Raw genomic sequence first — 15,365 nt, 5'->3', positions numbered from 1 at the left:
AGATAGTCTCAAGAGGATGAGAGAGTCAGAAACTAATGTTTCTATCTGTAATTGTCAATAGCCTGAGTTTAGACCTTAGACATGTCAGAATGACAGAAGCAGAACACGCGCTTTTGTCTCAGTGAGAATCTCACGTCTTCTGTGATTGGCCAAAACCTCATGCGGGTTTGTTTTGTTTCCTTCTTCCGGTCAGTGCGGCACGTCACTAGAGCCAAATCTCTTTATCATTTGCTGCGCCGCGTCTTGCCGCAAAAAAGCTTTGCCAACTTTTCTGCACCAGCCGTGTTGGCGACGCCCGCCCCTTGCGCGGGCCACGGCGCGCCGTGCTCCCCCGTACGGGCCGCGGCGCGCCCTGCTCCCCGTATGCAACCGCCCCACTCCGCGCACGCACTCGCCGCCTAATGTTGGCCTAATGCTTGTTGCTGACAGAGTTTTTTAGCATTTCAAAACAATTACTGCCACAACGATGAAGCTTCAAAGCAACAAAAAGATGAAATGTAGGTTCAACCCCCCCAAGATGAAAAATATAAGTATTTTCAGCAGCTTCAACCATTTTGAGATGATCCCTAAGCACAACAGTAGAAAAGAGAAGGTTTGATTGTGAATTGTGACTTTTTTCTGCCATACATATACTTTTATCATAACTTTATGGATACTTCATAGTTTGTTTGTTTTTTTGGGACAATTTAGCATAAATTAAGTATGAGAGAGGGAAGGATATTCAGCAGTGTCGCAGCAGCAAAATGGCAACACAGTCATTCTCATTTGAACACTTTTGAAGTCATAGCACAGACACTCCATGAATCCGTCACTGTTATTAGTCAGCTGTCTGTGAAATTCTCCATTTCTCCAAAACCTGAACAGTTAAAGGCCGGTTTCTCTTTGATCTCTTTAGCCACGTCAGTTTTCTCTGCCCGTTGAAAGTGCGTTTTTTGGTGTGCAGAGGGAGAACAAGGAATCTCGATCTCCTCGCTCCGGAGCCGTGGACCTGCCCCTCGTCACCGACATCAAGAACATCAAGAGCATGTGGGAAAAGGGCAACGTGTTCGGCTCTCCTGGAGGGGGAAGCACGTTCAAGGTACTGCTCCACTTCAGCACTTTAGAAAGAGTGGGAACGGTTTGAAGTAGTAAAGTAGGATTTGTATAGATATATTGTAAAACCGGCTCCTGGGCTCAAAGTAAGACGCATAACGATGGCAAAACTGCATCCACTTATATATTTAAAGGTCAGAGCCGCTCCTGCCACGCTCTCCTTGGTTCTCCTCGCTATTTAAACCCCAAACTGTTGTATATTGCTTGCTTATTGCATGTTAATCAGACAAAGAACGATTACACCAACAGGCTTTTGCCGCTTTTGCCTTCAAAGTTTGGCAGTTTCACGCTTTTTCCTTATGTTGTGCTTGTAAACTTGGGGTTTGTCGGTGCAAAGTGCTTGTAAACGCATCTTAATCCGTCATAAGTGCTTCCTGCGATGCATGTTCTTTATGTGACTTGAAACAAAACAAAAAAACAAAGAAAAAACAACAGTAAGGTTATAAACTATGATAAAACAGGCATGCAAAAATACGTGTTGGTCTTAAAAATAGCTGAGGTGGGACCAAGTTATTTTATTTTTTTAATTTGTATTATTTTTTTATTTTATTATTATTTTTTATCATCATTGTATAGCACGTGTACTATAATCATTGTATAGCACGTGTACTATAATCATTGTGTAGCACGTGTACTACAGTCATTGTATAGCACGTGTACTATAATCATTGTATAGCACGTGTACTATAATCATTGTATAGCACAGCATGTACCTCTCGTCCCGCACACAAACGCTCACAAAGAGCCCGATTCTCTGACACTTCCTGCCTGACCCAGTTGCTGCTGATGACGGGCGGTGCAACGCTGACCTCTGACCTTATCCAAACAGGAAGCAGCTGTGATGAAGACGGGCGTGGCCGGCCGCATCAACGACTGGCTGAATAAAACCCCTGAGAGTGGCAAAACGCCAGGAGGAAGGCCCACGGTAAAGTGCCAGTACACACATACACAGAAGTACACACATACACAGAAGTACACACACATACAGAAGTACACACACATACAGAAGTACACACACAGACAGACACACAGACACAAGTACACACAGACAGAAGTACACACACAGACAGAAGTACACACACAGACAGAAGTACACACAGACATACACACACACAGAAGTACACACAGACACAAGTACACACAGACAGAAGTACACACACACACACACACACATACAGAAGTACACACAGGCACACATACAGAAGTACACACAGACTCACACAGACACACAGACAGACATACACATACAGAAGTACACACATACAGAAGTACACACAGACAGAAGTACATGCTCACACACACAGAGATGTACACACATTTACTGTCTGTATTGTGAAATCAACTGCTACTTCAAATAATGTCGCTCAAGAACTATTTCTAAATCACCATTTCCTTCAGATGTACAGCCTTAAAAGTACTAACAGACTGTGGTCAAACCTCTGTGTAATAGAGGTGTAATAGAGGCATAATAGAGGTTAATAGAGGTGTAATAGAGGTGTAATAGAGGCGTAATAGAGGTTAATAGAGGTGTAATAGAGGCGTAATAGAGGTGTAATAGAGGCGTAATAGAGGTTAATAGAGGTGTAATAGAGGCGTAATAGAGGTGTAATAGAGGCGTAATGGAGGTTAATAGAGGTGTAATAGAGGCGTAATAGAGGTGTAATAGAGGCGTAATAGAGGTTAATAGAGGTGTAATAGAGGCGTAATAGAGGTGTAATAGAGGTGTAATAGAGGTGTAATAGAGGCGTAATAGAGGTGTAATAGAGGCGTAATAGAGGTGTAATAGAGGTGTAATAGAGGCGTAATAGAGGTGTAATAGAGGTGTAATAGAGGCATAATAAAGGTATAATAGAGGCGTAATAGAATTATAATAAAGGTGTAATAGAGGTGCAATAGAGGCGTAATAGAGGTGTAATAGCAGCATTCTGACACCTTGGTCAAGGGAGAGAGCGAGCCAATCAAATGCTAAGTTTGGACTGAGTCTGTCAGGTCACGATAGGATTAGAATCAAACAGGTCTAACAGGTATACAAACTCCTCCCTGTGGGCGGGGCTTAGTCCGCTCAGAGCAGTATAAAGTCTAGCTCAGACCAGCTCCATTAGATTGAAAATAACTTTCAGATGGAAATCAAAATGTCTTGATTTCTAAAACATTGTCCAGATCAGTGACTCTGGATCCCTCCTGGACGAATGAGGGAGTAAAACCACTAATTTAGCTCTTGCTCTTTTGGTGCTCTGCAAAATTAGAATATTGAGTAGTCTATAAAAAACAATTGTAAAATGGCTGCAAACAAACCTTTGGGCCAGAAAAAAAATTACATCGTCAGTGGTGTAACAAAAACGATGCTAGTCTAATGCTGTTCGTTCTCAGAGTTTGTGTGTTCCTTTCGAGTAAAGTTGGGAAAATCTATTGCAACACTTTACATTTTATGTGCTGTTCTGACTCAAATAATGAAACCAGGAAAGTGCTCAAATAAATTAAAAAAACTTGGATAAACTTGGATAAAATAAAGGATTATCTTATCTTATCTTATCGTATTAATATATTGACCCGTACTGTGTTTGTGTTTGTAAATTATAAATCAACTTTTGAGTGAAACTATGCTTTTCTTTACATTAGCTCCATGTAAACGTTAGCAACATTAGCACAACATTGCGTTTCTAACTACAGAGGCTCAACAGCAGTGCGAGAGCAGGCTCACAGACAGCAGGGGGCAATAGGGAGCAACTCAAGGGAAAATAACATGACAAGTACAATCAATATTCTGAGATATGAGGGTTTTACAGTGTGAATTTACACGTCAGAAAATACAACTGGAACACAGCATAATACTTATACTTAATATTGTTTTCAGGGCTGCACGGTTCTGGACACTAAATTGCTGTTATATTTGAAATTTACATGTTTAAAAAGTAAGAATAAGAGAAAGATAAATTAACTTTTCTCATCCCACTACTTGTACTACAGCTAACACTCACTGCTGCTTCCTAGCACAACCAACTTCAGTACCCCAAATACCCCAAATAACCTTTTATAAAGATTTGTTTGAGCTTCTATAGTAAAATATGTCCCTTATAAACATTGTTAAATAAAATAATTGATGCAAATTTAATCAGATTTGTTTGCATGGACCCATTTCTTCCTCCTCTGACATCATATTTTAATAATATTCTCGTTAAAAAGAGCATTACACAGCGTCGTCTTATCTTATCACTTAAATATCATTCATCCACGTTCCCAGTACATTCCCGCGCGACCATATAAGGACGTTCCCACGGACGATGGCTGCAAATAGCGTACTGATTGCGACGTTTAAAGTGATCCCAGTCGTGGTTTGTAAACGGCTGCAATCAGGACGAGAAAACACACGTGACGCCGTCGTCTTCTCCGTCTGGCGCCATCTAGTGTCCAAACGCTTTCGCACAGAGTTCAACCTCATCGGGCGCCGCTGTCGTCACGTCCTCGCGCCGTGTTTGAGCTGCAGGCGCAGATTTGGCCTGTGTTTGGTAGAAAAAACGTCACTGGAGCGTCTTGTGTTTATCATAATCTGTGCTTCATGTCTCTCCCGCGCTCGTGAGCTCCGATTCGTGCCTGTGTTTTAACCCGTTTAAGTGAGACTTCCAGTGCAGTCTCCACTTGTTTAAAATGCAGTGTATAATGTATTGCACTTTCCGCTCGGGTTCTTATTTCATTTCTTGCTCAAAGCTCCAAAAGGGAAAAACACATAGAACATAAACTGATGCAATATTTCAGCACAACAAGAATATTAAGTCTAAATTTCACTTTGAATCGCGAGTATCTCAAATGTGTATTTCCCTGCATGGAACAAGAAGTACGTCTTTTACACTATAGACAGGCTCGTACACTATATATGTTTTGATCATTGTAATTGTTATCTGGACTTTGCAGACTGTAAAACACATACAGAAATACTTAGGTAGTGATATTATGAAATGGAAATATAGAATAAGAAAGGCTTTATCTGGGAAAGCGCAGAATGTGGACGAGACGCTCACGACAGGTTCATGTTTTCATCTTTATCCGGTGAAGCAGTTGTGGTGAAAAGTAGTGTGAATGTGGCGAGTGAGTGTTGGTGAAGGTCAGATCAGATGGCGCAGACTGGCAGCCGCGCTTCCATCCGTCTGCCCCAGGGCATCTGTGGCTTACCATCAGCAAATCTGGAGTGAATGATGCAATGCAAATGTCTTGAAAGGTGCGATATACGCAATGTTTACAGCGTGTTTAGACTGTAGGATTTATCAGAAAGGACAGTGTGAAACGGGGATGAGACTGGGGAAGGACACGCAGCAAAGAGCCAGAGCCAGATTGGAGCCGAGCAGCACACTCACCTTATTATGTACGATAGAAATAATCCTTTGACCAGCTCTATCTAACTGGACATACAACTGGAACATTTAAATATTGTATTAAATTAGGAAAACAGAGGTTATTGTTTCCCTTCTCACACTTAGAACTTATTCATTTATTAATGTCTTATTTCCACAGGATCTGAAGCCAGTGGACGTCACCAACAAGAGGAGTTTATGGGAAAACAAAGCCTCTCCAGCCAAGGTACAGTTTAATAAATGTTTTATCTACAGGCAGAAGAAAAGTGCTCGGATAAGTCAAGCCAAGTTTGCTCTGTTAACTTTTATTTAAAAAAGAAAAACACTCAAATCAGAATCTCTTTTTTAAGGGGGAAATCTAACTGCAGCACACATCATAAAGAAAGACATTTACACATTTGCAAAACATTTTTTTATCTGACACCGACAATGTTCACAGGATTCTCGAACTTTGATTGTTTTTTAAGTGGAGTCATTGAAGTTCGCGATCAATGCTTACATTTTCAAGCCTAAATTCAATGTTAAATTGTAAAATACAGTAAATTCAGGAGAGCAAGGCATTAACAATCAATCCAAGCGATGTTTATGGTGAATTCACTCTGAATTTAAACAGTTGAATTGAGTGAATTTTTCATTTTTTATTTTCAAATTGAGAAAAAAAACATACACAAACATATAGATAGATATTTTTGATCAAAACAATTCAAGCATGTTTTTTCAGGGTTAAAAATGTGATTATCTTGGATACATAACTTAATTTTTTTAAACTTTTTTTTTGGGTATTTGAATTGCCTACTTTAGATTTTTTAAATATTATATTTTCCCAGTTTTATAAGCAATAATTCCATCTACGTTTACCACTACACTACTACTATTACTGCTACTTTAAATACCAGCACACAACACCACCCAGCTACAAAATACTTTGGGTTTACACACTTTGTCCTGTAAATTTTCCAACAGTGGCGGACGGGTTTGTGGTGGCGGACGGGTTTGTGGTGGCGGACGGGTTTGTGGTGACGCATTTACCCCCATCCGCTGTCAATCACACGCTAATGCTCCCGATTGAGCCTCAGACGGAATAACAGTCTGTTTATGTTCTGTGTTTGTCTTTTGAAGAACTTGTAGCTAAGTTGACGTCAAATCTGGAAAAACGAGAGGTAAAAATGCCGCTTCGGAGCTGAATGTGCTTTTGGCCTGATCTGTTTGTTTCTTGGGGAGTTTTTACAGTCGACTTTGCTTTGCTCACGCTCGGTCGCCGTGTTTGTCTTTGGCCTCGCTTCGCCGCCAGCTCTGCAAAAGAGATCATCGTTTCAACAACAATAACTTATAGCACTTATATATCTGCAAAACTACAACTATTTCCATATTTCCACAGCTGCTGCGGACTCAAAACAGTGACTAATGTGTTTGTAATGGCGTTGCACCTTTAAAGGTGACGTGTTAATGCTAAATCAACTCTAATGAGCTTTTAACGTTACCATAAAAAAAAAATCTGTATCATTAGTTTACTCAACATTGTATTTTTATTGATTCCTGCGTGTTTCGGGAATTTTGAGTTGCTCAGAAAAGTCCTGTTCGCACTTATCCCCTATCCCCGCCCACATCCCTGTACTTACCTGTGATTATTTGAAAAATTAAGACTCAGAGTGAGACTTTGAGAGTTCTAAAATGTTTTCAAAAGTAAAAACGTAAATGACAGCTGTCCCCATGAAGAGGCGGGGCTTATGAACAGGAAGTGAAATGATGATCTACACATGTCACATAAATGCCCAAAAGAAGGCACAAAATGTCACAGTGACTAATGTGTTTGTAATGGCGTTGCACCTTTAAAGGGGACGTGCTATTGCTAAAACAACTTTAATGAGCTTTTAATGTTACCATAGAAATGTTATCGTATCATTAGTTTATTCTACATTGTATTTTTATTGATTCCTGCGTGTTTCGGGAATTTAAAGTTGCTCAGAAAAGTCCTGTTCTCACCTATCCCCTATCCCCGCCCACATCCCTGTACTTACCTGTGATTATTTGAAAAATTGAGACTCAGAGTGAGACTTTGAGAGTTCTAAAATGTTTTCAAAAGTAAAAACGTAAATGACAGCTGTCCCCATGAAGAGGAAGAGGCTTATGAACAGGAAGTGAAATGATGATCTACATATGTCACATAATAAACGACCAAAAGAAGGCACAAAATGTCTCCTTTAAACCATTGTTGAGTCAAGATTTTATTGTGAATACTTTAAATGCTTCTGCAATGTGCAAAAAATATTTGACTTGAAAAATAGTATTAGGTCCAGTGCCATGAAAGATTTCAATAAGATGTACTTTTTTTTTTTTTTACTGCAGTAGAACAAAAATAAATAACCTTTTTGGTAAAACAGCGATATCTGTTTTTGCGAGTCTCTTTTGTTTCTGAAAATACAAAATGAACTGAACATGGCACAAAAGGCTTTCTGCAAACGGCTCCTCGTCGCCACTCGACTGTCACTGGCTTTGTTTGGCGCGTCGCTATGACAACCACCGCACTCTTGACTCCTCTGACAGAGCTAATGGAAGAACAACAGTGCATTTACAAGAAGGACTCTCACTTTCACTGCTCGATAACCATCATCAGCTGGAGTACTCCGCGTCGCCTTTGAACAGATGACACTCTCGATTAGGGGGACCAGACGTTCCCTTGTACCCGGGGCGGTCCCACTTTTGAGCCCCGTGTCCCATGTCCCGGCAGATGTGTCCAAAACCATTGATTTGTCCCAGTGTTATTCAAGACATGTCCCAGTTTTGACCACTTTGAGACCTTCCAACAGTAAAGAAGAGATTATGTTGTCGTTTCTTTAGCCAAACTAGAGAAACTCTGTCTTTAGAATATTTATTCAGATTTTTTTTAGGCTTTTTAAAAAATGTTAACGCTAGACAATCAATGTTCTAGTTTGACATATCTCCAAAACAACATTTGCGATATTCTCCATGTTGTTTTGCGTCTCATCTATTTGGACAGTTGTTAAAAGCGAGTGTCACTTTCTTTCACACTGTGTTGATTTATGATTATTATTCATGTTCTTTTCGTTCTTGCAGGAGAGCGGCAGAGGGGAGAGCAAGTCCTTCGCCAATGGTAAGTCACGGCGGCTCAAATGCGGTTCAAATGCGGCTCAAATACGGCTCATTTGTGGCTGAAATGCGGTTCAAATGCGGCTCAAATACGGCTCATTTGTGGCTGAAATGCGGTTCAAATGCGGCTCAAATGCGGCTCAAACGCGGCTCAAACGCGGCTCAAACGCGGCTCAAACGCGGCTCAAATGCGGCTCAATTGCGGCTCAATTGCGGCTGAAATGCGGCTCAAACGCGGCTCAATTGTGGCTGAAATGCGGCTCAAACGCGGCTCAATTGTGGCTGAAATGCTGCTCAAACGTGGTCAGATCGTGGTCAGATCGTGGTCAGATGGTGTTCTCGGTTCTGTGCGGGACAGACTGGCGTGCGGTCAGAGTGTAATGTCATTTGTCGACAGAATCCGGGGCTGTCGTCCGGTCCTGGCTCTGGCCACGCTGTGTTCTGTCATTTCTTATGCTTCCACTGGAGGCAGCGACGAGCAGGCTCTCACTCTGTTGGAGTTCATGACAGTTTCGGAAGCAGATTTTACACAGATTTGGCACAGGTTAAACCATCTCTATGTCCATCTCTATAACTAATATTTATGTCCATATCTATGTCCAGCTCTTTGTCCAGCTCCTCTGAATCTCTTCAGAACACAATATGTGACTGAATTTACCTGGAATACTGTGCATACGTGCGGCTTTAGTTGATCCTTTTTGTCAATTCTGCAGAAATCTGTGCTGCTTTCTTCGTCCTCCTCGTACACCGCCATATTATTTATCACTCTCTCTGGTTGGTCAATCTGTCTGTCAAACAGTGATATACTAAAAAGAATGATTATATTACACAGCCTGAAAGAAGGCCACAGATAATGCCGGCGCCCGTGGCAACCAACTGCTATCCAGATCGGGGCCAAAATGATTGACAGTTGTCCCTTTTATGCCACCAGAAACGTGGCGTTCCCAGTGTCGATAATCACTCCGAATGTTCAGTCTAGCCAGTTATTCACTTGCAGTTTTACAGTGATATTTTTAGGAGCAGGCGTCGGGTCATTTCGGAGTTCACGTGTTGACAATAGAACATAACTTCAGGCATTTACTCGTGGTCTAATTGGATTCTGAACCAGACTGAGGGTTTTCCCAGGCGTGAAGGAGAGCGGGGTGAAAATGGAAAAGATGAACAGTAAAAACTGTTTCAGGAGCGCTTGTCCCATCGCTGTTACTGTTAATAACTCAGCAGTGATGCAGTGACATGTAAGTTGTCATTTTTAGATAATATTAGTACTTGTGCATTGACTTTTATGACCTTAAGTACTTGAGTTGTTTGAGTAATCCTGTATTGTTTTTTGGGAATTTTTGTTTGCGCTTAATATGTCAGCTATGATTTTTTTAAGAAAGGAGTAAATGGTGTTTTTCAGATATTAGTAATAGACCAAATTATCAATTATTTTTTTAAGAAATGATGGATTTTATTTTATTTTATCTTTACTTATTTAATTTGTATTGTATTTGTTATATTTGTTATTCATTTTATTTATGTTTATTTTGTTTATATTTATTGTATTCATTTTTATTCTTTATTTGTTTGTTTTGTCTTTTTTTCCATTTTTCTTCTTTTTTTATATATATACTATTTTTAGGCCCGAGCGCCACAAGCTGGCGAGAGGCCTATTAATCTCGTAAGGCCGTGCGAAGCACGGCTGCGAAAGTGCGCACGAAGTGCGCACGAAATCGAGCGCGAAGCGCTCGCCCACTTCCAAACACTCACTAACGCACTCCTTCACTCACGCACGCCCCGTGCATACTAATTAGTAGTAGGAAAATGGAACATTACCGTTGTAAACGGGCGAAGCCCGTGCAAAAGTACGCACTAAACGAGCACTTTACATTGGGATGACGACCGCGAAGCGGTTGTCATCCCAATATAAAGCACTCATTTGCGCTAAGTAGCTCACGAATACGTTCCCCATCTCTTGCATGTTCCGTGCATATAAGCATGTAATGCAAAAATTGAACATTATTACTGTATAGAGGGCCAAAAACACAAAGTGGGCGGAGCCCACTCAAAATTAACGAAAGTACCCGTCAGTGACCAGGGACCCACACCATGAGGTAGGAAAGCGCGAGCGCTTTCCGAAAATGTATAGTTCATGATATTTGAAAAATGGGAAACATTGTTTTCGCATCGGAATATTATTCTTTCTTTCTTTCTTTCTTCTTCTTCTTCTCGGGACCAACCCCCCTATTTTTCACCCAGTGAACATTGACGAAAAGTCACAAAAATTAGCACACCTCTAAAAATCGTGCCTCTCTACATTCTGGCTATTTCCTTTTTCTAAAATTAAAAAAATTGGCGCGTCAGCGCCCCCAAATGTACCAAAAATGCATTGAGAGGTGGGAAATGACCCAAAAAAAATCTGATCGTAGAATCATGAAATTTGGCGCAGAGGTAGATGGTGACAAGAGAAGTAAAAAATATTTTTACGGCAACGCCGTCCGCCCAACCAAATGTCGGCCATATTGCTTCAAAAATGGCTAAACATGACTTCGGAGTTTTTCCAAACGTCGTACTTTTACGAACTCCTCCCAGGGCGTTGGCCCTAAAAAGCTGAAATTTGGTGAAAATGCTACTGAGGAGTGGGACATCAAAAGTTATCCAAATTACATTGATACCTGTCACGGTCTCTGAGCGGCGAAGCCACAAACTGTAGCTAGAATTTCAGAAATCTCCCAAATTTAACATTTCTGCCGTTTGCGCCGATAAAGTCCGAATTGCGTCAAATTAGAATCAGTTGTTAAACTCTTTGCCCTAAACCTACTTGAAGTGAACTAAATTAATTTGGAGCCACAGTGCCCCCTACAGATTTTATATGGGGGTTAAATATTTAGTTTTGCGAAATTATATGAAATTTGACACACAACTCAATTTTGGCATCCCCATCAAAAAAGTCAATGAGACCCATGTCATAATTGTTATGGCTTTGCCGTAGCGATGACCAAAACCTTCCATGTTATTCCAATGGGGAAATCGCCAGAACATGTTTACACTTTAGACTTTCACAAACTCCTCCCAGGGCGTCAGCCCTATTAACCTGAAATTTGGTGAGACTCATCTTCAGGGGTGGACCATCAAAAGTTATCCACATTTTTATTCTAAGAGTCACGGTGTCTGTGCGGCAAAGCCGCACATTTTGCCAAGAATTCAAAATAAAATTGCTTTTTGATGGTAAAACAAAGGGGAGAAGATGTGACAGCGTCACAGATTCAGCAGTAGGCGTAATAAAAGGACAATTGGGGCGCGTTAGCGCCCCCTCCTCTTGCGGCGTGGCGGCGGTGTGGCGGCGGCGTGGCGAGGGCCGATCATTGCCGCTTGCGGCTATATTCTATATTATTTTCTATTTTGTTCAACTGACTCTAAGTATTGTCTTAGATTTAATGAAATGTTCTATAGTTTGGCCTTGCATTCGTTTTGTTTTTCTTGCACAAAAATACCTTGAAAAACAACTGTCAGCATTGGTGGAGTCATGTGCTTATCTCCATGGCGATAGCGACATTTAATGCCATACTGTGGAACATTCCGGTACTTGAACAATACTTTGGACTGTCCCTACTCTTGTGTTGATCATTATCTAACATGAAAAAGAGGATAATAAGTAGTTTAAAGGGGACGTATTCTGCTAAATCCACTTTAATGAGCTTTTAACCATATCACAACAGTATTTCCTCATCATTATTTCACTCAAAGTTGTATTTCGATTCATTCCTGCATGTTTTTGAGTTCATCCTGTTTTGTCCTGCATTTGAGGCTTGAGTGCTCAGAAAAGTCCTGATTTTCACCTACCCCCCTATCCCCGCCCACATCCCTGTACAGCATTTTTTTATTTTTTTAATGAACACTCCGAGTGACACATGCAGGGTTCTCAAACGTCATGTATACACTGTTCAACAATAAAACCCTGTCAATGACAATGTGCTGCTTGTCACTGCGAAACGTCACTGTGAAGAGGCGGGGCTTATCAGTTCTACAGGTTACTGTCAATTACTGATATTATTAAGCCATTGAAGATTTTAAAAAATGATTGAAATGCATGAGAAATGTTCCTTTTTTTTTCCTTTTTTTTGGGAGTTAAAAAAAAATTCAAACATAAAAAAGACAGCAATTGTACAAGAACATGAGCAGAGAGAGTGCAAAAACAAAAGTAGGCAGACATCCAACAGGTGACAAAAGAAATGAAAAGAAAGAACTCAAATTTGTCCATTTTCAGTTAATTTTTTTGAACGTCCAAAGTGATGTTTGTCCAGTCCTTTATTGTCGGTGCAATTTGTGTCATCCATGTTTTTGTGATGCCCTTTTCCGCCGCTGCCAAGAGTATGTTCCCGAGGTATCTCTCCATTGTGTCCACAGCAGGAGTCCTCAGTCCCTAGTTCATAGTTCCATGATCAAGAGGAACGGCAATGTCAAAAAAAACTGTGAATACGTCTCCTTTAATTACGTTTCAGTACCAAATGTGTTGTGTCCGTGGCAACTCGGCGTTTCGCTTCCGGAGTCCCCAGCCCAGAGAAGAAGAGAAGACTGTCTGGGCCCACAAATGCAGTTAGAAGGACTTGTTTTCACCTCCGTGTAGCCTCACAGTTTATCATCCTCCGCTCTTCTCCCCAAGAGCCACTCGCAGCTACCTGCCTCATACTTTTAAATGAGATCCGAGCGCTTCTGAATCCTGCTTTCGGTCCCGGCGGAGCGTGAATATGAGTGAAGCGAGCCCTGCAGACGGGCGTATATGTGTGTGCATCGTACATACCGGCCGGCCCGCACCGGTTTGGCCTCGGTAAACCCGCTCTGCAGCCATTTGAGCGGCTCTCGCATATTAGAGATTTTCCGCTCGTCGCTCGCCGCGTCCGGAGCCAAACGGCCAAACTGCAAACTGCAAACTGCTCCCTGACGTTAAGAGCCGGTGTGTTGTTGGAGATTAGCACAACATCAGGGTCTGACTCACAGGATGGTAAAGCTTTAGGGTTTGGGCTCAAATCTGGGACAACACTGCAGCGAAAATGCTCAATCGAAGAAATAAAATGTGCTGATTGGTGACCTACAATTCATGTACAATTCTGTTTTTTGTTTCTTTTCTGTCGTTAAAGGGAATATGTTGTGCTTTTTTCAGGTACTTAGTGTTGAATTAGAACATAAGTAGAGCAACGTATTGCATTTTGTTAATTTTAAACTGCAAAATTGATGTAAAACGTCTTAGTAAAAGTAATATGTCAATGTATTTTCCGGAGTATAAGTTGCAGCCAAAAAATGCATAAGAGAGAAGAAAAAAACACATAAAGTCGCACTGGAGTATAAGTCACATTTTTTGGGGAAATGTATTTGATAAAATCCAAGACCAAGAACAGACATTTCATCTTGAAATGCAGTTTAAAATAATAACAGATGAGAGAACATGGTGAATAGGTGTACGTATGCTAACGCTAACACCTTCAGCTACATGAGGCACAGACAGAACTGTGGTAAGTGTCTGGTATGTTAACGTAACATATGAACAGTTATTCAAATAACTATAGCATAAAGAACATGCTAACAAGTTTACCAAAGCATCAGTATTACCCCAAATCACTAAATCCATTGAATTCTTCTTCCTCTGTGTCACTTCTAAACAACTCTACAAACTCCAGAGGTAGAGGAAGTGCAGATTCTTCTTCTGCGTCGCTTAGAGCCTAGAGCGCCCTCTTGTGGTTGTCAGCGTGAAAATAATCAACATGTGAAATGCAGTTGTCAGTATGAAAAAAATAGAATAATATCACATATAAGTCGCTCTGGAGTATAAGTCGCAAAAGTCCCGGCCAAAACTATGAAAAAGGTGCCACTTATATTCCGGAAAATACGGTACTTCCTGTTGAAAACGGCAGAACTGACATTTCACCGTAACAAGCTGCAGATTGTACTTTACATGTTTTGAAAAGTGGATATGGGTCATTTTAGAACCTGACATGTGCATAATACGTGTCCTTCTTAGCATATAATAATAATAATAATAATAATAATCAAAGTAAATCAGGAATGGCTGCTTTTATTCAATGAAGTATTAATCTAGACTCTCTCTCTCCAGGAATGGGACACTAATGTCTTGAAGAAACTCCTGGGGACCACGACAATCCAAGACTCTTCCTTTATATTGACCCCATCCCAAAGTGGGACGCCCCCAAAAACAGAAGGACAGAGGACCATCCGCCCCGGCTCTGGACCTCTGCACCACCAGTCACGGTTTTTCTCAAAGAAAAATAAGTGAAAACTGTGAAATTTGGACTTACGTAAAGAGAAATCCTGCCAGGAACAAAACTAATAAATATAGTCATCGCCCTCAGTGACAGACTAGAGAGTTACAGGCTTTAACGTCTTCAGAAAGAAACGAGCGCTCTTCCCTCTGAGACAGTGACGTTCCATCTCTGATTTATTTATATTATCCAGTGTTCACCCGTTCAGGACAGAAATGTAAGCACTTCTAGAGTTTAGCTGAATTCACTTTTTATAGTACAACAGTGGTCTGAGTAATATATGTTAGCGCACGCAATGTTTTACCAAATGTATCCTCTCGTAACGTCTTTGTACTCAAAAGTATTTTCCTTTTTTTTCTTTTTTTTTATATTCAGAAACTCTTTTGACCCAAAGGCGGTTCTTTTGGGGGCGGAGCTACGAAGCGCGTAAGGCCCAATATGACTTTTATCAGCTTTTGCAACAGTTTTATTTATGTTTTTATCGAGTGACTTTTTTTCTATTACGAGCGATTTTTGTTTTTTTTGTACTTGTTCGATCACTTTACCAGCTTCAAACATTCCTCTT

At 40.8% G+C, this 15,365-nt stretch overlaps 1 protein-coding gene across 2 annotated transcripts in view; it reads left to right on the top strand.

The window, feature by feature from the left end:
- Nucleotides 1–15,117, top strand: part of cald1a (caldesmon 1a) — a 68,477-nt gene extending 53,360 nt beyond the window's left edge. The window contains exons 10-14 of one of the 2 annotated variants that reach the window (XM_072454807.1): nt 944–1,078; nt 1,922–2,017; nt 5,599–5,664; nt 8,514–8,550; nt 14,635–15,117. In XM_072454807.1, the coding sequence (XP_072310908.1) occupies nt 944–1,078; nt 1,922–2,017; nt 5,599–5,664; nt 8,514–8,550; nt 14,635–14,648 (348 nt within the window). In that variant the 3' untranslated portion in view covers nt 14,649–15,117. Of the gene's footprint in view, nt 1–943; nt 1,079–1,921; nt 2,018–5,598; nt 5,665–6,557; nt 6,600–8,513; nt 8,551–14,634 lie in introns of those variants that run through there. The other variant, XM_072454808.1, reaches the window with a different exon arrangement.
- The last annotated feature ends 248 nt before the right edge of the window (nt 15,118–15,365 follow it).

This window comes from Eucyclogobius newberryi, unplaced genomic scaffold, assembly GCF_026437365.1.
Source record: "Eucyclogobius newberryi isolate DKJ021-1_F unplaced genomic scaffold, fEucNew1.0.hap1 SCAF_2, whole genome shotgun sequence".
Lineage (NCBI taxonomy): Eukaryota > Metazoa > Chordata > Actinopteri > Gobiiformes > Gobiidae > Eucyclogobius > Eucyclogobius newberryi.
The sequence above is the reverse complement of the archived record's forward strand: the minus strand, read 5'-3'. Positions and strand labels throughout refer to the sequence as shown.